Genomic DNA, 23783 nt, shown 5'->3' with positions numbered 1-23783 from the left:
AAAGGATGGGGACCAGATAAAGTATGTCCTCTTAGGCCATAGTTGTGTCACTAAAATTTAAGTCAATATTTAATGAAAACCAAATCTTTAAAAGTCTTGCTTGACCGCTTTGGTCTCCATTCACATTCATTGTATGGAAAAGTGCAGTCTGGACATTCTTCTAAATAACTCCTTTTGAGATCCATGCAATAAAGAAATGCTGTGTTCAAAAATGCCTATTTCCCTATATACTATGGGGGAAAAAAAGTGCAAAAACAGTATCGAATATATAGTATTAGAAAAACAGTAGGTGTAGGTCGCCATATGACGCCAAAGTAAATATTGATGTAAAAAATGTGAGGATGGGAACATGATGACTTTTTTTCATTCTTGAGTGAATGCTATTCTTTTTTTAGAGCACTCCACTGGATTTGATTGAGACTGGGAAGGCCCTGAAGGTCCAAGCAGAGCGCCCGCATTTGGTCAGTCTAGGAAGTGGCCGTCTCAGTACAGCCATCACCCTCTTACCCCTGCCTGAAGGTAAGATTATTATTATACGATTATATATTTATATTAATTACATTATTATATGTAGACTTCAGTGGACTTTTTCGAAAGGTTTGTAGTGTTACATCTCCATCTTTACAAACTTTGGGGAAAAAACAGGACTTTTCTGTTAATATGGTCCAATAATGCTATTGTATGGGAAGTAACACAAATCTTTATATAATACCAATATACACAGATTGTCAAATCCCCTGTGCTTGGATTGTAAAGCCAGCATCCCGGAGCCTTAAGCACCATGGGGTCTTTAAAAACACCCTCTCTTAAGTAGAGAAGCCCCTTCCTTTATTAACCACACCCACCTTAATCTCCACCTATACTTACTTTCTCTGACACTGACCAGCCATTCATACCAGTGTCTCGTTTTATCAGTGTCCATTTGTCTGAATTCCTCAGAGACACATGGAATTTTTATGAAGGCTTTGAGAAATTACCTTATGAAAAGGGCACGGGAGAAGAGGTTTTGAATGCTTATTTAATTTGTATTAGTCACTGTGTAGTGTATTAGTATTATAAACTGTTATGCTAGCTTGTGTAATTCCTCTCAGGTCATAGGCTTTTATCTCAAGCCTGATAACAGATGAGGGTGGACGGGGGCAGATGGGAAGCGGGGTGAGGAATGTAGTTCTTCTCACTGACATAAAGCAGGCCAACATCGCTGAATTAGCTCAGTTTAATTTAACATTATAGGCATCACACACTGAAAGATTGTATCTATTGATGTTACATCTTTCCACTTACGACGTCCAACAGTGTATGCAATTATTTTATTTTATTTTATTTTATTTTATTTTATTTTATTTTATTTTATTTTATTTTATTTTATTTTATTTTATTTTATTTTATTTTATTTTAGCTGTAGTGTTTGTTGTTGTTGTAATTTTGTCCATCATCAAATGATATAGTTTATGCCTAATGTAAAGTGACTGAAATGTCTTTACAGCAACTTTTAATCAATTTAATGCATCCTTGCTGAAAAAAAGATATACATTTCTTTCAAAAACTATAACATGGTAATACTACAGCAAAATGAACTTTCATAACAGAAAGCTTGTGTCTGAGAAAAAATCTGTTGCTTTAAAATATCTTTAATGAATAACAATAAAGGCTGCTGAAAATTACATTGAAATTAAATTAAATTACATTACATTTTAATTAGTATTACTGATTTTACTGTATTTTATAAGAGAATTCTTTCAAAAACATTAAAAATCCTTTGAACAGTAATGAATGTAAAAGTAAAAAACAGACAAAACTGTCTGGCTTTTCATTGGTTGCTAACTTCACCTGAGTACTTTTGCAACCAGAACCTTAGGATATGTTGTCTTAGAGCAAACAATCTTTGAAATCAACATCCTGTGGGGGTTGTTTGTTTTAGGTAAGACCACTCTGGGTCACGGAGCCATGGACATCAACATCCAGGGCCCAGGGATCGCCGCTCAGCACTGCTTCATTGAAAACAAGGCAGGACTCATCATGCTGCACCCCTGTGGAAACCAGTGTAGCATGGATGGGCTACCGGTCACCAAACCTGTGCGTCTGTCTCAAGGTAAATAACCACATTCATTTACAAAAGTCCAATCCTTCAGATCGTCATCCAAATTAAATACAGCCAAGACGTTCAGTCATTGTTTTCTGCAGCATCAGCCTTATTAAAATTCAAACATGATTCTTAAGTGTAAAATCTCTTATGAAGGGGAATAAATGCACCCAAACAGAAAGCAAGTCCGCCTGTCCTCTGTGTCTTTTGTCTGAGGGAACAATTTGACTAAACTGGTTGGGGGGAGGGGTGTGTTTTGGGTAATCTTCATTGTGCCAGCTTCTAGTGTTTCACTATTGTTCGATACGTTTGCTCTGAAATATTCAGTTTGATGTTCAGATTAAGAGCCTCATTTAGCCCAACCCATGATTTTTATTATCTTATAGCCTATGTGTAGAGTCATAAAAGAGCAGGAACCTGTGGAAAGAATGTTAACTGCAAAAACTGAAACAGAACAGACCACCCCCCCCCCACCACAACCTGCAGAGATTGGAGGCTCTGACTCAGGGGTGAGCAATTACACCTCCTCCTTTCCCATCCCTTATCTGAGAGGGAAATTAGTTGCACCAGTGACAGAGACAGCTGTTCAACTTTACCACCCATCACTACGAGAGCGTGCAGGGGTTCAATGACTTCAGAAGTGCTTGGATACAATACAGCACCTCTGGGTATCCATTCGCTGGATAGGATTATATTTCTGTGACTGGAGATATATGGTTTATTGTGGGAGCCTCCTCACTACGACTGCGTACGGTGGACACCTATTTCAAGTTAACGATAAAGAAATCCATTAAAGCATGCGGAATAGCTGATGGATACTCTATGAACAAAGGATTTAGTACGACAAAGCAAGTCAGTCTCTGCATGCTACAGCTGTAGAATAAAACCATGTGCTTTCCCATTTAAAGGGACAGATAGGATGTTGCCTACAGATGGAATGGGAAGTTGATCATTTGGATTTAAAAGTAAGTGTATGAGGACCTAATACATTTGTTTTGGTGTGAATATTCAAAAAAGATATTTTAAAACAACAGACACAAGCTCTCTGTTAAGAAAGTTCACTTTACTGTAGTATTACCATGTTATAGTTTTTGAAAGAAATGTATACCTTTTTTTCAGCGAGGATGCATTAAACTGATTAAAAGTTGCGGTAAAGACATTTATAATGTAATAAAAGATTTCTATTTAAAAATATACTTTCTATTCATCAACGAATGTTGTAAAATCACTGCTTTATCAGAAACATTATGCAGCACAACTATTTTCAACATTATTTAAAAAAAGAAAATCAAATCCGCATATTAAAATGAATTCTAAAAGATCATGTGACACTGAAGATGGGAAAAAAGTCAGCCTTGCATCACAGGAATAATTACAATTGTAAAATATATTCAGATAGAAAACAGTTATTTGAAATTGTGATAATATTACTGTTTTACAGCAATTTTAATCAAATGAATGCAGCCTAGAGAGCATGTGAGACTTAAAAGAAATCCTAAAACAAACCAGTTACACATGAATGATAGGAGCAAGGTAAGTATAAATAAAATATCATCACAATATGTGTATACACAGGGTGCATAACCCACAATAAACCGGTGCAGATCTTGCAGAGAGGTTTTCTCTTGCATGTTGGCAGGGGCATGAGTGTGTGTATAGTGTTACACTTCTATTCCTGGTGAGTGTGACCCAAGAGTGCTGCTAATCCTGTTTCTATGCAGCTCTTCCTCATTCTACACACGCTGTTTGCTCAGTCTGACTATCCACGCATGCTTTTATTTGCCCTCAACGTATATTGGCAACCCTGCTGGAAGAGTTCAGGGAAAGATAAGGGGATTGTTCCTTGTTATTCTGCTTTAAGTATCCTGTCCGTCACCATGTTCACTTAACCTTCATTGCTTGAGTCATGTTTGAGCTAAATGTAAAACCATCTGCTCAAGAGAGGTTTGTCCATGTCTTGTCCAAGGCATGCACATTTTGCATGCAGAATCCAGAATGATCCATTACAATGCATTTTCACAGCCTTCACTTGATATAAATCATTTTATTTTCTGCACACATAAGCTGCATCACTTATGGCTGTGAGCCACATGCTTTCTGGAATGTGTGGAATTGGGTAAAGGTTAGAATGAAATACTGGTTTGCTTAGGTTTTTGACCTTTCCAGGCACAGTAAAACTGAGTACCGTGGCAACCGTTGTGCGTTCTTTTTGGCATCTCTGTCTTGATGTCTTCTGTCTACTGTTCACATCGCTGTGCTTTCTGTTGCAACTGTTTGAGACCCGTGACTCACCACATTCTATGTCCTGCCAGCTTTACTGAGATCTAAACTTTATTGCAATAATTTATGCAATGGGTTTGACACAGATCCAGCACTCTTATTTTTACTGAAAATGCGTGAGGCAGATCTTTAACTGCTCTATTTTCTGTGGTTTTGGAAAGTGAATAGAGTGAATAGTTCTGTCAAAAACGACCAAACTTTATATGCAACCCTTTTCATCCCTGTGATATAACAAGTCAGGATGAAGAACTGGTTGCACAAAGATATTTTAGTCACTGGTGTCTCTTTTAGAAGAAATTTGAACTCTTCACACTATATCTGTGATGCACCACTGGTTTGGTGCTACAGAAAGGTCATCTGTTTTTGTCCTGGTTTCATGTGTTAGAAAAAGAAGAGAACAGGCATTTTAAAATGTTTTAGAAAGCTGGTACTTTTCATTAAGCCTCATGTTCTTTATGGGTTCTGAGTGTTTTTCTGGCTCATAAAACACACGTAACATTGAATGGTAAAGACTGATGCTTTATAATATATATACTGTATATATATATACATATATATATATATATATATATATATATATATATATATATATATATATACATACACTGTGTGTGTGTATATATATATGTATATATATATAATGTTATAAATAATGTTCTGTATTTTTATAGACATATATATATATATATATATATATATATATATATATATATATATATATATATATATATATATATATATATATATATATATAGACATATATATAGACATATATATATATGTCTATAAAAATACAGAACATTATTTATATTTGGTTTCTCAGAGAACACAATTACAAACATGAAAAAATACAATTAAATGTAATTTATTTTGTAAAATGATAACAAAAACATTAATTAAATAACAAATTATATATCATATGCCATACATAAATAACATATTGTAAATAGTTTAATAATGTCTTTAAATAGTATACATTTATAATATTTAAATATATTATTTAAATACATTGTATGCAATATGATATAGTGTATATAATGCATTTATATACATTATATATAATAAATGCAATATTGTGAAAAAAATCAATTTCATGTAATATTACATATTATATTATATATAATTTATTTATAATAAATTAAATAATAACAATACTATTATTTAATTATTTTATATATTATTATAAAAACATATAAGTAATGTATTGGAAATAATATATAATAATGTATTTAAATAATACACGTATATTATATTTAAATGCATAATTTTAATACATTTCATTGTAATATTATATACCCCACGTTTATTTTATATAATGTATTTAGATACATTATATACAGTATGATAAATACAATATTGAAAAAAGGGAGAATGCAATTAAATTTAATATTATATTTTTATTTATAATTAATGATCTAATAACAATATTACTTAATTGCATTGTATTGCATATAGTTATAAATAATTATAATGATGTTATATATAAATAATAGATTGTACATATAGATAATATATCGTAAATAAAATAATAATATTTAGATTTTAATGTATTTAGATGCATTAAATAAATACAAAATTAACAGTATAGTATAAATGCAAAAAATATTTTAACTTATAGAAAGTTAAATAAGATGATGGAATAATAAGCTTTAGTAAAGAAAAAGCTTTATTCTAAAAAAACAAAACAAAATAACGTCCACTGCTATGTCCTTTATTACTTCTCAGGTGATTTTGGCATGGATACACCTGCACTTTCTTTAATGAATTTGGCTTCTCAGAGTGCAGCTATGGCTGTTGTAGAGGAACACTTCATCTGAGAGTGGTGGGGAATCAATCTCTCTGATTAATGTCAGGGAGACGGGCCGTGCATGGGGAACAGCCACTCTCCTGCTGTGCTTTCCAGATTCATGCGCCTCTCCCCACTCTTTGTCATTCAGCAGTGAGGCCTGTCTTCTTGCAAATGGCCTCATGCATTTGATTACAAAATAGCTCTTAGTCATGCTATGCTGAGGATGACATCTATGACAAGGAGAGGTTACTTAGTGGTTCTGCTCTTCAGAGCATTCCACACCGTTCTGGAAAATGTGTCTTATTTCCACAGAAATTTAAAAATTAGTCATCGGTATGCTTTATACTTTGTTTTTAGCAATATTTCTGTGGTAATACAAAGTGGCTGCAGATGCACAGCAGTGGTGTTGAAATAAGGATATTTACTAGGATAAATTAAGTTTTGGCAGTTCATGATTTTTAACTAAAAGTATCTTTTTTTTTATGTATTCATGTAAAAGTCAACAACATATTTATACTTGAGTAAGGTATAGATGTAGGCTACTGTATTTAAGTACACTAACAAAGTGTTTGTACTAACTTAGTCTATACACTTCTGTTTATAAATGGGTTAAAAGGACTTGACTGAAAGCACCATGATAGCACATCCATACCTGTGGCATTGGGCAGCATGTATATAGAAACTCATAACAACTTCTTATCTCCCACCAAAAGTATTTGTGTTAAAATTATCCATAATGACTGGCAGAGAGAGAGAGAGAGAGGGGCTGTCTATTAACAGATATCAGGGGAAACACCATCCATGTTTATCTTTGGATTTTCCCACTATTACATTTCCAAACTCAGTGCCCCCCTCAGAACAGAATCATCTCTGACTGTGGGCGGTTTGTGTGCTTGACGTCCATGAACACTCCTTTCAAGTACAATATAGGTTTCTTTGAATATTGTAAATGGGTGGCACTCAGTAGCTGCTGGCAGCAGGAGTGTAGATCGATAGATAGATCCCCTCCTCAGCAGGTGTAATTCTTGGCTCATGTATTTTCCCTTGTGTGCTGTAGTGTTGTCTGATGTGCTAGATTACCCTCTATCGCTGCACTTCATAAATCTACTTCCAGACTCTTCACTTAGCATTGTGGGTAAATCCATCAACCTTTGTGGCGCTGTAGTGGCCAATCTGAGGAAATCTAATGGATTTTTACTGACACCTAAAGTGCTAAAATGCAAGTTGGTTGTTAACTGCAAGCTATTTTTCTTCTTCATGAGACATTCAGTGTGTATCGTATTAACTTCTGTAATATTACTGTACTTAGTTTGACAACATGGGAAATTCTTACTTCTTGTTTCACTGTTGGTAATAGTCTATCAATTATTTCCTGAATGCCAAGACTATTAAACACACTTCTTGCCACACATAAACAAAGACATTACATTTGATATCCCACTGTTATCAGTATAATAGGAACTAAGTGTTTCTGTGAAATCATGCAATGAAAAAAGCTTACAATAGTATTCAGCCATTTCTGGTTTGAACCTTGCTCTTTGTAATGACATAAAGCAGCTGATATACATTAAGTCAGCTGAAATATGCCTTACTGGTAATGATGGTTCAAACAGTTCCCTCTTATCTCTTAAGGGTAAAGATGCTAAGGTCTTTTCCTGCTGTGTATTGATCGACTTGCAGTCTGGAGCTCATTTGAGGTCTGCACACTGTTGTTTTCGGCTGGTTTCCACATGGTGGACTCTCCTGTCCTGTGCTATATAATGATAGATAGATAGATAGATAGATAGATAGATAGATAGATAGATAGATAGATAGATAGATAGATAGATAGATAGATAGATAGATAGATAGATTTCTCTTCAGATTTTCTCTTACAGCTGTGCAGATGAATTGCACAAGCTTGCTTGCCATCACAAGCACTTATGTACCACATTACTCATTTAGCTGCTGTGCGTCATTTTTAATGGCACATTTGTACAATGACTAATTTGAGCACAATGCATGTAGCGCAAAATAGGAAAGCAGTGAAGCTACTGTGGCATGTGAGTTTGTTATTTGGTGCTGCTTGTCAATAATGTTTGAGCTGGTCGGTGGATCGTGCTGATGCAGCAAATGCTACAGTTATTGTCTGTAAAAACATTCAAATATGATTTCGACAAAGGCAAAAACACAGGACGTCTCACTGATGTGGCTTGCACCAAAGACCTCAATATACTGTTATTTCAAATAAAACATTTTATGAGCAAGCATGTAAACAAGTCTGTTAATTAAAACACTACTATAACTTTCTGTTCAACACATGCTTTGTGTATTTTCATTTGCTTGTTTCGTATCGCCTGCTTGTCTTTGAATGTGCAAGCAGAGCATGCCAAGACTTGAACAATCCTAGAAGAGTCTTTTTATGACAACAACCACCATCAGTTAACAATCCTCATCCTTCTATTCAGTAACAACATGAAAGAAAACACATCTATGTGAGAATACCACTTAAGCACACGATTTAGTTTACTACAGAGGATCTTAGTTTTCTTTGTGTGCTCTAATCGTACCTTGCCTTGTCAGAACCTGAGGGGTAATCAAATGTTCTGCCTGGAACAAAAGGGCATCTGGCACTCTGCATTCATCACACATCTGCTCCGGCTGGAAAGGTTTCCATGAGACCTTTACCTATCTTGAATAAATACGGTGATTGGCCAGTTTAATTTTTTTTGCATTGTTTTGTGTAATGGGGATTAAGATTAGAATGTCATAGAATTTTTATTATTATTATTATTATTATTATTATTATTATTTTAAATCACTAATATTGGCTGATATGGTAGCGATAGCGAAGTATAGCAGGATTTAAAAATCTGTTTTTCACTTTATTTCGTATTAGATTACAATGTAATTGTATACATAAGTGGTTTTTCCTTTATGAATGCTTTATATATTATAATAAACAAATTTATAGATTAAGTAAATTTTCCATTAGTGACAATAAAGCATTTTTTGTATATGCCTCTCAATTAAAGCCAAGACAAAACAGCATTCACAAGTGATAAATGCCAAATAAGAAAACCACAACTTAATTCAATATTCTATTCATTTAATCTCTTTCTGCATAAGCAAAGATAATGAATTAAGACAATTGCATTGCTCAGAAATTAGTTGCATGAATAAATATACAATATCAATATTGACTTTTTAAATCACTATTATTGGCCAATATGGTACACGTTTATATATAAAAAAAGCCAATATATAGGGCAAGACTTGATCTGATCTATTGAAAATTTATTTATTTGTTTAAAATGATCTTCATTTGACATAAGGTTGCATGATAATACAAATATCATTCACTATAAGTCCAGGAAAACAAGTATTTGCAAAATAAATAGTTAATTTAGTTCTGATGTTGACTTTAACTGGCTTCACTACCAGCGTTTGGCTTGTCTATTTTTCCCCTCACTCAGCAAGCCAGGAGTCTGATCCGACACCACAGTGTGAGATGTTCCTGCTTGTTCATGTAAAACGGGGGCAAACATTCCTTTCCCCCTCCGTAGCTCTCACACAGTGGTACGAAACTGCTCTAAAATAGGCAGGATCCTAGTCAAGACCCTTTGGAATACTTCTTCAGGCATATGTTTGATGCATTTCCATTCTCAGCTTCATTAAAAGTGGTTTTGCTTTGTGTGCAGGCTGTATGCTGTGTTTCGGCCAATCCGCCTTTTTCCGTTTCAACCACCCAGAGGAGGCTTTCCGAATGAAAAGCATGATGCCTGAGGGAGGACAGACAGTCGGTGTGAAAAACTGGGCCTACACAGGTAATGCAATATCCCACAGGAGAACACACCTCAACTGTGGCATGAATTATCCAACGCTTACCACAACACACTCAAAGGCTGTGTTGTGCAGGTTGTCATTTGTGTGGAAAACGCATTCCTGTAGAACCTCAAAAGCTTATTTTTGTACTGTCTGAAATCATAATACAGAAGAGCATTTGTGATATTACACACTCGGTTTCATATAGATGTCTTTTAATTACATACCATAATAAAAAAAAAAAAAACAACAAATATTTCTTGTGCAACATCCATAAAAAACAAGGTCACATTTTCAAATGGGCTATTTGTGCAGATTTGGTCTTATAGGGTGTTGGCACATGCCTGAATGGAAAGGTTTGTTTTAGTAGCACAGGTAGTGGCTTTCAGCTGGGTCTTACTGCATTTACTGTTAGCAATGCATGCCTGCCTGGGTCCTGAGTTGCACCATGCAACTTTTATGAGGAGTTCATTCCTGTGGGTCTCCTGACGGAGCGCTCTACATCTTCCACTCTCACTCACAGTGTTACACAGCAGCCAATGTTTAAACAGAGCACGTTTACAGTATGTATTGAGTTGCTTTCCTGACTTTTCCTGTTGTGTGGCAGAAAAGGACAAGAACAGCATATAAACACAGCTGGTGCAGTGTATTTTCTGAGCTGGTAATAAATTCTCTCCACCATGAAAGACATTCTTTTTACAAACAACATAACCGCTGCATTCCCGTTCTATATATATATATATAATATATATATATATATATATATATATATATATATATATATATATATATATATATATATATATATATATATATATATATATATATATATGTTTCTTATTTTCCCAGTGCCTTAATGATCTAAAACTACATAGCTAAAAGAATTTTCAGACTCTATAAACCAGTCTTTAAACAAATTCCAGATGCCAAAAGCACATGGACAGCTTTATGGACATGCCTTTTGTACGAGAGCTTAGATACATGCATATATAAAGGGATAGTCCACCCAAAAATGAAAATTCTTACTCACCCTAAAGTTGTTCCAAACAGTAGCTGGTAGCTGTTGACTTCCATAGTATGGAAAACTATATTATGGAAGTCAACGGCTACCAGCAACTTCCCAGTTATCAACATTCTTTAAAATACCTTCAGAATATTTTTCATTTTGGGGTGGGATATCCATTTAAAATGCATGAATCTCAGCACTTGTACATAAGGCATGTATATAAAGATGTCCATGTGCTTTTGGCAACTGATATTTGTTTATAGTCTGATTCATAGAGGAAAAGAAACCCCCCTTCACACGTTCTCTGTGCCAGAGCTATTTCCTCATCCATCTCTCTTCCAATCGAGACAGCTTTGTTGGCCATGCTCTGCTTATTTAGAGTTGAGGGGTGTCTTTTACAATATCTATATTTATCTCACCATCCACCCTGCTCTCCAATCCCCTCTTCACTGTTCCCCTCATATTCTCCCAATATCCGGCTGCCTCGTTCCCACACAGCAGGTCTGCTTGATGTTCTTGATTATATTTTAGTTTTACTTAGAGAAGTTGTATGATATATTAAAAGATATGCTTTTATTGCTGTGTGTGTCTAAATTATCCCACTTATTACTTGGCAACTAAATTATATTATAATGTATTATATTATATTATATTATATTATATTATATTATATTATATTATATTATATTATATTATATTATATTATATTATATTATATTAATTATATTATATTATATTATATTATATTATATTATATTACTGCATCTCCTGCCAGTTCAGAAATTCTCATATAAAATATATTGAGAATCAAAGAATCATTTCATCAGTGTCCATGTGAATTTATCTTCAGAATGTGCACTGTCGCTTTAAGAATGTAGGCCCCGCCCCGTGCAGCCAGCAGTCAGTCACATCAGCACCGTGGACAGGGGAGGGAGGGGGACTCAGCGATGGTGTAGCGGCGCCAGGCTCACCAAGCCCGGCTGGAATATCTCATCTGCGGCGTTTTATACTCCTGCCTGGGTACCGTGTGGCCGGTGCAGCTGGCCTAGCTCAAGAACCGGAATGCGGGAATGCCTTACTTTTGCTATTGAGTTCGGTTATGGGTTATAAACCAAGCGCAGCGGTGTTTCCACAGGCGTGTTCTCATCTGTAAGTACAGATCGTTATATAGGCTGTATACGTGTATGTTTACGGACATACTGTATGTAGCATATGTATCCTTTTATAGTCGCTACTTGTCAAGTTGACGTATCATTTTGTCACATGAAAGGTCATTCTCAAATAATCATTGTTGTGCTTGTGGTTTCTTGAAACCGTTTGTTTTTCAGTGGGATTTAAACGGAAAATTGAGCCAGAGGCATCGTCAGCTGCTCTGACTTATTTCTAAACCACGATGATTACAAAATAAATATATAAATAAATAAATAAATAAATAACACTTGGAAAGGGGGCTGTGTTTTTTATGCATTATTTGTGAGGAGTTGGAACAGAGAGTGTTTTGTAATCAGGAGATTTGTGGCATAGAAACGCAGACACTGAGCTGGCAAGAGCAAGATTGATCAAGTTTTGGATGTTGTGAAATTAGTTCTGTGACTGACTCAGAATCTTATGTATATGTTTATATATTACTTACATCTTATTTATATATAGCACCTATCTAATAAGTTTGATGCAGTGTTAAATAGTTTACATCTGGGGTGTTATATGAAAAATAATAATGTTCTGATGAATTGAGGGGGAAAATCATAAATTGGGCATTATTTTGGCCTTTGTTTGTGGATTAGACCTGAAGTTATCAAACTTTTGTGATGCCAAGGCCCTCCAAATACGATAATCGCTGCACCCTTTCCTAAAATATAAAATCAGCCATGTAATTCATGTATACAAGCCCATGTACACTGTCTGAGAAACATAATTAGCATCATATTACAAAACATCTTGTTCAAAATCAAATTATTTGCTTTAGTATTGTAATTCTACTAAAACCAAAGCAATTGAATAATTCTTTTCTATTAAGTTGATCTTTCCACTGTTAGACTAATGTTATATGTTTAAACTTGAGGATAAGTATTTTCAATACAATTTTACTCAATTGCTTTTCACTGTAAAACTTGTTCCAAAGCAGATTTGCAGAGATTATTACAATAATATTACCTTACAGCCCCCTAGCTCCCACTTACAGCCCCGCTGGGGTTTCCCGGACCCCAGTTTGAAAACCACTGGTTTAGATAATGACCATTCTTACTTTGTTGGTCTGTCTCAGCAGATGAACCATTTACATTGGAGATGGTCAGTTGCCTGAGAGATAGATTGAATTACCAGCGGGGCTCTCTGTGATTTAGGTGTATGAGCACATATTCATTTGACGTTTATCCTTTCAGGCTGGAGCCTGGCAGACTTTCTCTCTGAATTTCCATTTGGTAACCACTATTTCTACTTGAGCATTCATCTTCTGTGGGTTTGGCAGCAGTGTTAAACTTGGAGGCTGTTGAAAGGGGCTAATGGATTAAATGCATCTCTGCAGTGCCAAAAGAGCTGCAGGTACTTGCATTAAAAGCTCAGGTGTAGTACTGAGGATAATAGTTGGGGTTAGGTGGGGTGAAGAAGCCAAATGCATCCACTTACTCGTAAGTGCCCTTCCTGTTTTCTGCACTCTGTTGGGCTCAGCTGGCTAGTGATGGGAATTCTGAATCATTATTGAGAGTCAATTCTTTCGAATTGTTTCAGTTAACCAGTCCAGCATTTTTTATTTATTTTTTTTTACATCATGAAGTTGTCATCACATGGTCCCTGTCATCTTGACATTGCATTCATGGTCAAGTAAAGATATATGAAAGCATACAGGGTGGTTTTATATTAAGTTTAAGTGATCTAAAACCTTGATATTATTAGCATTTATATGAAACAATAATAAATTCACTTAATTTTGGGGGCTAAATCTTCTATAAAAGCCATTAATTGAAAACCAACTCTTTCATTATTATTGTAACATTTCTGCTATACAACTAAAGTGACATACTTTTTGCCCCCCATCATTCAAATCCTTATATACTGTCCAGCTACTCATTATCAGCTTGTCCATTATTTTGAAAAAAGACTGTTCTCCAGTGTTTTGGTGAGTTGTTGACTAAAAATCCTTTCAAACTTACCGGACTTGACCGGTTTTGTGAACCATTTCCACTAATTCAGAAGAAAGATTTGTTCGTTAATTAATTACAGCTATACCTTGGCTGTTCTAAAAGATATTTATATAGATTTTTGTATATGGCAAAGGCTTATGACTGTTATCTTTTCTTTCAGATTCTGAGAACCTGGTCAATGGGAACCACCCGTCAGGAGTGCCAAAATCTCACTTGGTCTCCAACGAGAGAGTGCGCCCTGAGCACAGTGCCATCGTCAGTTCCATTGAGAAGGACCTTCAGGACATTATGGACTCATTAGTCATGGATGACCCTCAGCCCTCTTCCTCTGAGTCAAAGAAGCCCTCTGGTCAGCCCATCTCCCAGTCTCCCTTGTCCCCCATGTTAAATGGCGGGGGGCGCTTCCTTCTCTCACCCCCAACGAGCCCTGGTGCTATGTCCGTGGGCTCCAGTTATGAGAATACCTCTCCTCCTTTCTCTCCTCTCTCATCCCCATCCGCTGCCAGCAGTGGCAGCTACGCCAGTCCATCTCCAAGTGGTTGTCAGAACCAGCTTCACATGCTTCCTCCTGTGCCAGTGAGGTCTTCTAGTTACAATTACACCAGCCAGCCACCCATACCTCAGCCACGGACCATACTGCCCAGCTATTCTGGTGGCAACAGTGGGTCAAAGGTGCCGGAGAGTCCCAGACTCCAGCGAAAGGCTCTTTTAGAAGCACCGCCAAGCCCAAAGCCAAGTCGTAGGGGGTTGAACCAAGACAGCTTGGTGGCTAAAACCCCAGACAGCCCCATACAGACTCACATTCTGCCCTCAGTCTCAATCTCTACTGCTCCAACTGATCACCCATCTGTCAGTCGGGTTCCAGTTCCAGGTAGTCCCAGACTGACCCCCAAATTCTCCACTGCATCCCCATCCTCCTCGCCCTCTAGTCCTAGAACCAAAACTGCCATTGTTCTCCAGGATCGGTCCTCAAGTCCTTTCCGGGAACAGCCTCAGCCAGATCGCTCCTTGACCTCTAGTCCCTCTAACCAACTCTCCCCACCCTCACGACCTTTCCAGCCCCCCTTGGACCCCATTGTCCACATCATTCAGGGTGGACCTCCACACCCACATCCTCGCACATTGCAGCCTCCAGAAAGTCCGCGGCTGGCCCGCAGGAACCTTGAAGGGAGTAGCATGAGGGAGCTTCCTCCTCTTAGCCCCTCTATAGCTCGCAGGGGGGTTCCTGTGCTCCCCGGAGCTCTACCGGGAACCCTGCGGACTCCAGAGAGTCCATCCCCAAGAATGGTGCCAGAGAGTCCCAGACTCAGGCGGAAAGCAGGGTCTCCTACAGAGGAGCCATTCAGCCCTCGTGGGGTGCGTGCTCGTAGTCCTTCACCCACCTCTGGACTGATGGGGGAAGGCAGTGGAGAGAAGGGCAGTTTTGGGAACTCGCTCTCTTCCGCATTCAGCCTGAGTTCTCTGCCTGGGTCATCGCCCCGATCCAGTCCTAGGAGCCACAGAAAGATGTCAGTGGGCCACAGGGACCTTCGGATGCCTCACCCTGGCATGAGAGAGCGCAAAAATAGCATCACAGAGATCAGCGACAACGAGGATGACCTTCTGGAGTACCACCGGCGCCAAAGAGAAGAACGACTCAGAGAGCAAGAAATGGAGAGGCTGGTGAGTGAGATGCAGTGGCACCTTTAAAAATACATGCATTTATATAACAAAATATCAAACCAAGTAGGATTTACCAGAAAGCTGTCTCCGTGTATCCACTAAAAACAACCTCAAGACCAAAGTAAAGTGCAGTTAGCTCTGAGGAAAGATCTTACATCATTTGTTTGCAATGTCCACTTGAAAGCTACATCATAGTATAAAGAATTCTTTCTAAGAAGTACTCCCCGTCTCTGTTTGTACATGTCATGTAGAGTGTTGCCTCTGCATGTCTTCCGATGATATGTAAATTGCAAGTTCCTACAGTTAATACAGTTCAGACCGATGGCTGAATCTAATCTTAACACACCTAGCAAGCATTAGCAATTGTGCTTTTGGTGAGAATGCAGGACATTTGGAGGAAATGCTACTACACGTCTGAGGCGGAACTGACACACTGACTTATCCACTGTCGTAGTGAGGAAGAGGGCTCCAATTTTACCATGGCAACCTCATTGTTTGTTGTCTCTTTTACTGAGAGATGGGAGGGAATAGTAGACATCTTGGTCCAGTTTGCAGCCAAGAATGAAGCCGCTGAGACAAAGGCCCCTGTGAAGTTTTATATGTGTTTTTTTCTGAAACAGCTCTTGTCCGCTTCCCTTGTAATTACCCATTGTGGTTGTTTATTGCACTCAGAAAAGGAGGTGATCTAATTGAGCGTAAAGAGTTATGCTTCAATAATCCCAACAGAGAATATCTGCAGTATGTTATTTGCTTAGCATGTATAGTTCTAGTATGCTCCCAGTGTGCTTTATTTGGCTCTTTGCTGATGAAATGTGCTGGAATAAATGCTGAAAGAATGAGCTGCAATATATGAGCTCAACATGCCAATGACCTCATCCTCACAAATGTGCTTGATCTCCAAGTACAAAATTAGACAAACAAGAAATGACCTTTGATTCAGACCTTGTTCTGAAATATTTGCAAAATGTCAAGTGTAAATAGCAAAGAATGTTTGCTCTGTGAAGAAAGATCAGATGTTCTTTTGAATTTTCTGACTGTTAGCCATTACATCACTCATTATCAGAAGTGCCTGTCCTGTGAATTGGTATTTTGACATGGTCTGGTGGCTTCTGTGGTCCATTAACAAACAGCACTCATCTGTTCACTCATTTCTGCAGTTCCATACATCATTCGTCAAGCAAGTCTGAATTTCAATAACAACAGTGTGATGCATCTGACGTGCAGATAAGCCACGTTGAGCTTATTTGACTGCCCCTTGGCTCCTGCTGAGAAGGACCGGGACACTGCCTAGCATGACAAGCAGAAATGTGCTCCAGGGAGTTGCAGCAGGTTTTGATTTTTTTTGCCAGCTGACAGTCATACAGAGGAGAGGTCAGGCAAAACTTCACATAACGTTGCACGGTATAGAATGCATGGAGTAATTGTTTATTACGTGGTCACTATTGCTTTGTCTGTTATTACAGATTGTTTGATATGAGTGTTTATGTTTTTAACCTAGTCCATCTGTGTACTCTGTCAAACATACACAACTATTAGCCAATCATAATAGTGGGCATTTACTTCTACAATTACTTCAAAAAAAAAAAAATTTCTGTTATAAATATCTACATATTCCACTTTGTTTTTAATGCACTAGTTCACACACAGATGTGACTAAACAAAAAGGGTTTTCTTAAAACTTAAAGTTCTGACTTATTTAGACTGTAATCTGAACTTCTGAGCTCACCATTCAGCAAACTGTGAACATCAAAATGATTTTTTCTCAAGAAAGTGTATTTCTTCATTTTATGGATGTACAGTTGAGTGAGTGTGAGCCAGTCCAGTCTACAGTGCATAATTTATCATCCCTAAACTGCCACAAGGCTCCAGAGGCACACATGGTTACCTTAGATACAGCCTTGTTGGCACACACACACTTGGCATAAGGCGTCAGTCACTAGAAATCCATTCTGTCAGTCAACTCGAGTGCCATGCTGATGCCAGCCCTGCTAAAGATGACCTCGTTTTTTTTTTTTTTTTTTTGACTGAGAGCTCCCACAATGACATCACATTTCCATTACTCCATTAAAACTGACATTTGCTACACAGTAAAAGCAGACGTGTCAGTGAGGAAGTACTCTGTTTTAGTGATATTTCTAAAGGGGAAATAACATGAAATTTTATATTAAGTTATATTATAAAGAATATTTGTGATTTTTCTTCATGCAATAAACCTTGCTGACCTCTTTTATCATTAGAAATAATGATAATGATAATAAAAGATAAAAAGCAGTTATTATAACCCCTTTAAATGAACTGGAATGGTTCTAGTTTGCAGGGAGTCAGTCAGATTAATGGAAACCTGTTATACTATGAAGACGTAACCACCTCCACGTTGTTGGGATGGCAGACATCTGCACAGGGGACACAAGAGGTCTGTATGACAAGCATCTGGCCCACTGCTCTTGTGGATTAGCACACTAAATATATCCACTTTCACTGGCAACATTATGAAGTAACATAACTATGTGTGTTTGTAACAGATAGAGAGGGAGGAAGAGACAAGAGGTATCTAATGCAACTCATTTTGACCCAGTAAAGTGCAATTAGAAGCATTCTGATGAAGATAAAAGCAGTATCCTGTGACACAGCAAAACGCATTATGAGCTCCCTCCGGAGCATTTTGTTGATGGTTTTATGTGTTTATGTGCTTCCTGTGTTCTTGCAGATGAGTGTAAAGTGAGTTATCTGCTCTGAGATGGGTTAATACTGATTCTCCTCAAAACAGCAGAGAGAGAGTATTTGAGAAAAAGAGACAGTTAACTGACTTTCTGTGGCGCTGATTATCTGGGTCAGTGCAGACTTTAGTTATTCTGACCCGGCTATTGTAATCAAGACAGCGAAGAACAACACTGAGTGCTCTTAGCAACACCTCATCTTGTTACATAAAGCAATATTCAAGGTTTCTAAGAAAGATCTGTTTGACATTTGCACAGGTGATTCTGTAATCCTGAAAAATAGAGACAGATACTGGCGTTTGATACCTACATGATAGTCACTTGTGGTGCTTGATTTCCATTGTTCAGATAAAGACTTGTTATTGTATTAGTTGTGCAAGTATCATTGTTGCTATTGTTCATACTTAACTTTAGAGATTTGAATGAACACTAAAGTATTAAACTTAATTATACAGATCATCCCACGTTTACAACCTTAAAGGAATAGTTCACCCAAAATGAAAATTTTGTCATCATTTTCATCTTTATAATTTTCTTTCTTATGTTGAACACAAAAAAAGACATTTTTAAGAACCAAACAGTTGTTGGTCCCCATTGACTTCCATAGAAAAGAAATACTAAGTCAATAGGAATCGTCAGCTGTTTGATTACCAGCATTCTTCAAAATATCTTCTTTTATGGTCAGCATAAGAAAGAAGCTCATACAGATTTGGAACGACAAGTGGGTGAGTAAATGATGACAACATTTTAATTTTGGAGTGAACTATTCCTTTAGTTTGTACATTTAAGAAGAATGAATGAGAGTGAACAGACAATTTTGTTTCTTCTCATTTTTGTGATCTGTAATGTACTGTAATTTAATGTTATTTAGTTCGTATGCATTTCTTGTGTGTTTTCCTGATGGTGTTTTGTCCTTGTGAGTATGACACTGTATACGAGTATTGCCAATGTTGGATAGAGGATATTTTTTACATTGTAGCAGAAAAATATAAATGTGTGAGATACAATTCAAATTCTTCTTCTGCCCTTGAGCAGAGACCTTTCTCCCTCTACACTGGTGTTTTTGAGAAGAGCTGGCAATGAAACTATTACTGTTCCAAAGTGTGCCAAGGGATTCACAGAAGTGACGGTTAGTTCTGTCCTCTGCTGCATCTCGATGATCTAAACTTGGCCATGAAATGACACAATGAGCCAAACCAATAAACCTGAAGAGGCCATAGGCCACTCTATATCCTCACCTTTTTACTGCAATTGCACAGATAACAGGCAAGGTCTAATATAAACCACTATTTATGTCTTGTTCTTTTGCCAGGTATCTGAAGGCCTGTAGGAAGGGTGCTGTTTTCTGTCTTTGGTTGCAGAGGATAATGCATCCCTCATGTGATTTATATGCAACACTCATGTATGAGTTACCTCTTTTAGCTTTATAGGGCACAACTAGACCTTTATGTGTGCTTTCAGACACACAAGGACGAATACATAATAACAGAATTCTATCTTTTGGGTGTTTATCTTGAGGACAAAAATTTGAATTTCAAGTCAAGCCAAAGACTTCTGTGTAAAATTCCCCATGGCCTTTTTTTTTTTTTTTTTTGGTCTCTGGATCTTCATTTTAAGGGGTCAAGCAAGTTTCCCATATTTCACAGCTGTGTGTGTCTAGACATTTCTTTTTCTATTCCAAAAATGTAAGCTGTTTTTCCTCAAACTCTGTGTGAAATTAGAGGTTCCCATCATGCTGAAGTGCAACATGAACAGATGCATCTGGTCCTGTTGACTTGGTTTGTGGTGATGTGCTGCTTTTCAAAGACATTTAATATGAAAGCAGTTGTTTTTGTTTGAAATATCACATATTTCAGCAACAGAAGTGTCATCCCAGGATGTTTACTGGAGGGCTTAATGCTACTGTGCTTGGTTTAGTCTGTAGTCTGTGCTTGAAAGTACTGGCATATTTTTCACCCTGTGGGTTTTCTGTAGACAAGCTTTGACTTCTTTATTCCTCCATGCACATTGATTTTAATTGTAATTTTTCTAGCTATATATATAAGGAAAGCATTTATTGGTTTAATTTCCCCAAAAAATGTGAGTGATTATGCGAATGATATTAGCTTGACTAGTGGCAAGAGTTTGGGGCGGGACTATCTGTTCAACCAATGGCAGATTTTGCAATTCATTTTATGCTTCAGCTCAAAGTGTGTGTGTAAATGTGTGTGTTTTTTTTTTTATAATTAATATAATATGTAATTTTTGACATTTAAATATTTTTATATTAATTTTATTTAATGGCAAATATATGCAAACAGACATGTGAAATTGCTGACAGTGTACATTTTAATATCTCTTGGTTGTTTGCTTTGGATGCCCAGAACAGAAGCAGTTGAAGACTGTCTGGTTAAAGGTATTCAAACAATCCGGGCACGTCACAGCAGTAAGAATGGCCCCGTGACCCCGGCACACATTTACAGACAAAAAAACGGTCAGGAGGAGCAGGAGAGAGCCTCTTACATGGCAGGGGGTTTGAGAGGCGCTGAAAAGGGATTTGAGGAGCTGTACGTTTGTGTGTGTGTCATTCTAGACAGAGGGAAGACAGTGGAATGTAAGAGCTGAGATCAGACGGCACAGCCCGTGTCTCCTGAGCTCTGATTGGTCCATGTGTGGTTGGAATGCATAAAAATAAGTGAGCGGAAATAAAAGAGCTGGAATATTTCTCCAAATGCCATCAATCAGTTCTTATTTGGGCTTCTAGTGTCACTAATGACTGTCTATGTTCAATACCTGAGACATTTTCACTGATGAGACGTTTTTCGAATAACAGTTGACACAGATTTGCTTTTTTTTTTTATGATGGTATAAATCTGGCATTTTTTAATTCTTAACCAGGCCACTTAAAGTGCAGTAATTTTCTGTTTTCTTCATCTTTTTCTTCTTCAGTGAAACAGAACTGAAAAGTTTCATATTTATTTCATATTTATGTTCTTGAACACTGTATGTCTGTCTTTCAGTTTAATTAATTTTGGAATTAATATGATTTTTCTACCCATTTTTACATTCAGCATCATATGGTAGAGCTACTTTAAAATAATTCATGAAGTACACTATATGATGCATTGCACAAAAGGCCAAAAGTATATCTAAAATATATATATATATACATATATATATATATATATATATATATATATATATATATATATATATATATATATATTATTTTTTAATTAATTATATTTATTATATAAAATATTTATTTAATGTACATTTATCATTATTATTATTGTTGTTGTTGTTAGACATTTCTTGGATGCACATCATTGATCACTGACTTTGAACAATGACAGAAATTAAACCAAAAATTATTAGACAATAGAGAGCAATCTTAATGATAATTTAAAAGGTTTAGAATAGAACTTCAGAGTTTTTATCATTTGATGTGAAATTTTATATGATAACAATTACATGTTAAATTATCCTACTGAAATTTGAACCTAGGAAGGTTGTGATGTTGTTTAACTAGATTTGAGTGTAAAAACTCAGAATTGGCCACTTTGCAGAGCAGTGTAAGTTTAACCTTTGAAGTTTTCCTGAAATGGACACACCTGAATGAGAAATGTGCCTTCAAGAATACATGCTCACCAAAAACTCCTAGCAAAGTGGGGAGATTTGTAAACAGAGAGCTACGTCTGTTCATTGCTGTCATCTGGAAAGTATGAAGTGCTTAACGGTTATCCTACATACCGGTTCAGTGGAAACCCTGTATATTTTTCCATCTGGGTTTCAGCATGTAGCATTTGACTGAATTGTAATTTTCACGTCAACAGTATTCCTCCAGTTTCTGAGAGAACATCTGACCAGCGCCCACGCAAACGGTGTTGTTGTTTAGTAAGCACTAACCCCTGAGTGGGTTACAATGAATAGTATTTAAACTTGAAATTGGGCCTCCTCTCTCGCATGTTTCAAAGCCTTGATAGATAAAACAAGACATCCATTTCAGTAAGCCTTTGAGAACACTGAATCATATCATCATTAACAACAGCCACCAGCAGTGAGAGAGAGAGTTGGAGGAGGAGGGACTAGGGGCTTTATTTGTTCATCTATCTCAGCGTGTGTGTGTGTGTGTGTATGTGAGTTCTGGAGAGCTACTCATTGAGGAAACATCTGAGAGAACCACAGGACTCTGACTAGTGTTCTACTTTTTACACGTCACAATGAGGGTGAGTGTGTGGTTTTCAATACATACTTTTATCTGAGTTAGTTGGACTGTGCATATAAAAGTATATATAACTAGTGCTTAATTACTAACATTGTACTTTTACATGTATTAGACCGATATATTCTGTCATATAGTGCTCATCTAGGTATTTAATATGTTGTTACATGACTTGAGCGTGAACGTATTCCTTTATGTGTTGTATTAGGGGTGCTTTTACAGCACAATAAAGCAACATATTGCTTTAGAAGTGTTCAGGTAGCACTGGCTTTGATTGGAAACACTCATCAAGCCTGGCTGTAAACTCCAGGATCAGAGGCTCAACAGGCCTGGATGGAAGCAGATCAAATGATTAGACTCCCTCCTACAGTTCCCCCAGAGCGCTTTTAAAACTCAGGGTGTGCCACCCTGATCTTAAACAGTTTCCTTTCCCTGAGGGCACCTACTAATGAGAAGGCCCTTTAAACTCATAAATGAGTGTTGTGCACATTGGGGTCTGTTGTATAGTCCTGGTCTAAACCGGGTCTAAATGTCTCTTTTGGAGCTGAGAACTGATCTGTGTTCAAGGTCTTGACAGTTTTGACCGAAAAATCTCGAAAATGGAAGATGTTGCTCTTGGCTCTTAAGCAGAGATAATGAGCTGTTATAGTATACAGCAATTATTGGTGCAAATTGTAGTTGGTGAGAAACTTTCTGTGATATCACCTCTTCAGTATTAGAAGGGTCTGTGGGTTGTTACGGAGCCCGAGGAATGAAAGCAAGGGGGCTTTTGAGCAACCAGTTTAAATTCAAGCCAAAATCATTTTACTTTGGTAATTTGGATGAAAGATTTAGTTAATTTTTGATATAGAAGCATCTCTCTGTCTGAGGTAATTTGGTAGTTTGATGGGAAAGGGCCATGGGAACAGTCTAAACTGATTCCCCTCAGCCATGTTTCTCATTTCAGTGTGATCCTGGAGATTCAGGAGGCTGATGATTACAGGTTGAGCTAATTAAGGGTTTGGAGAATACTCATCACAGTCCTCCACAAATCACACTGAGCTCATCCAGTCTCTAGAGCACATCAAAGAGAGCGCACACAACCTGCTGGAGTAGCAG

The 23783-nt window shown here is 37.1% G+C and overlaps 1 protein-coding gene across 23 annotated transcripts in view; it reads left to right on the top strand.

Moving 5' to 3' along the window:
- Positions 1–23783, top strand: part of LOC109071322 (pleckstrin homology-like domain family B member 1) — a 71460-nt gene that overhangs the window by 19815 nt on the left and 27862 nt on the right. For 22 of the 23 annotated variants that reach the window (XM_042739345.1, XM_042739348.1, XM_042739349.1 and 19 more), the window contains exons 3-6: positions 396–519; positions 1922–2092; positions 9833–9958; positions 14263–15764. In XM_042739345.1, the coding sequence (XP_042595279.1) occupies positions 396–519; positions 1922–2092; positions 9833–9958; positions 14263–15764 (1923 nt within the window). Of the gene's footprint in view, positions 1–395; positions 520–1921; positions 2093–2137; positions 3049–9832; positions 9959–14262; positions 15765–23783 lie in introns of those variants that run through there. The other variant, XM_042739360.1, reaches the window with a different exon arrangement.

Source organism: Cyprinus carpio, chromosome B15 (assembly GCF_018340385.1).
Source record: "Cyprinus carpio isolate SPL01 chromosome B15, ASM1834038v1, whole genome shotgun sequence".
Lineage (NCBI taxonomy): Eukaryota > Metazoa > Chordata > Actinopteri > Cypriniformes > Cyprinidae > Cyprinus > Cyprinus carpio.
Note: the sequence above shows the minus strand (reverse complement) of the source record. Positions and strands in the feature narration are given on the sequence as shown.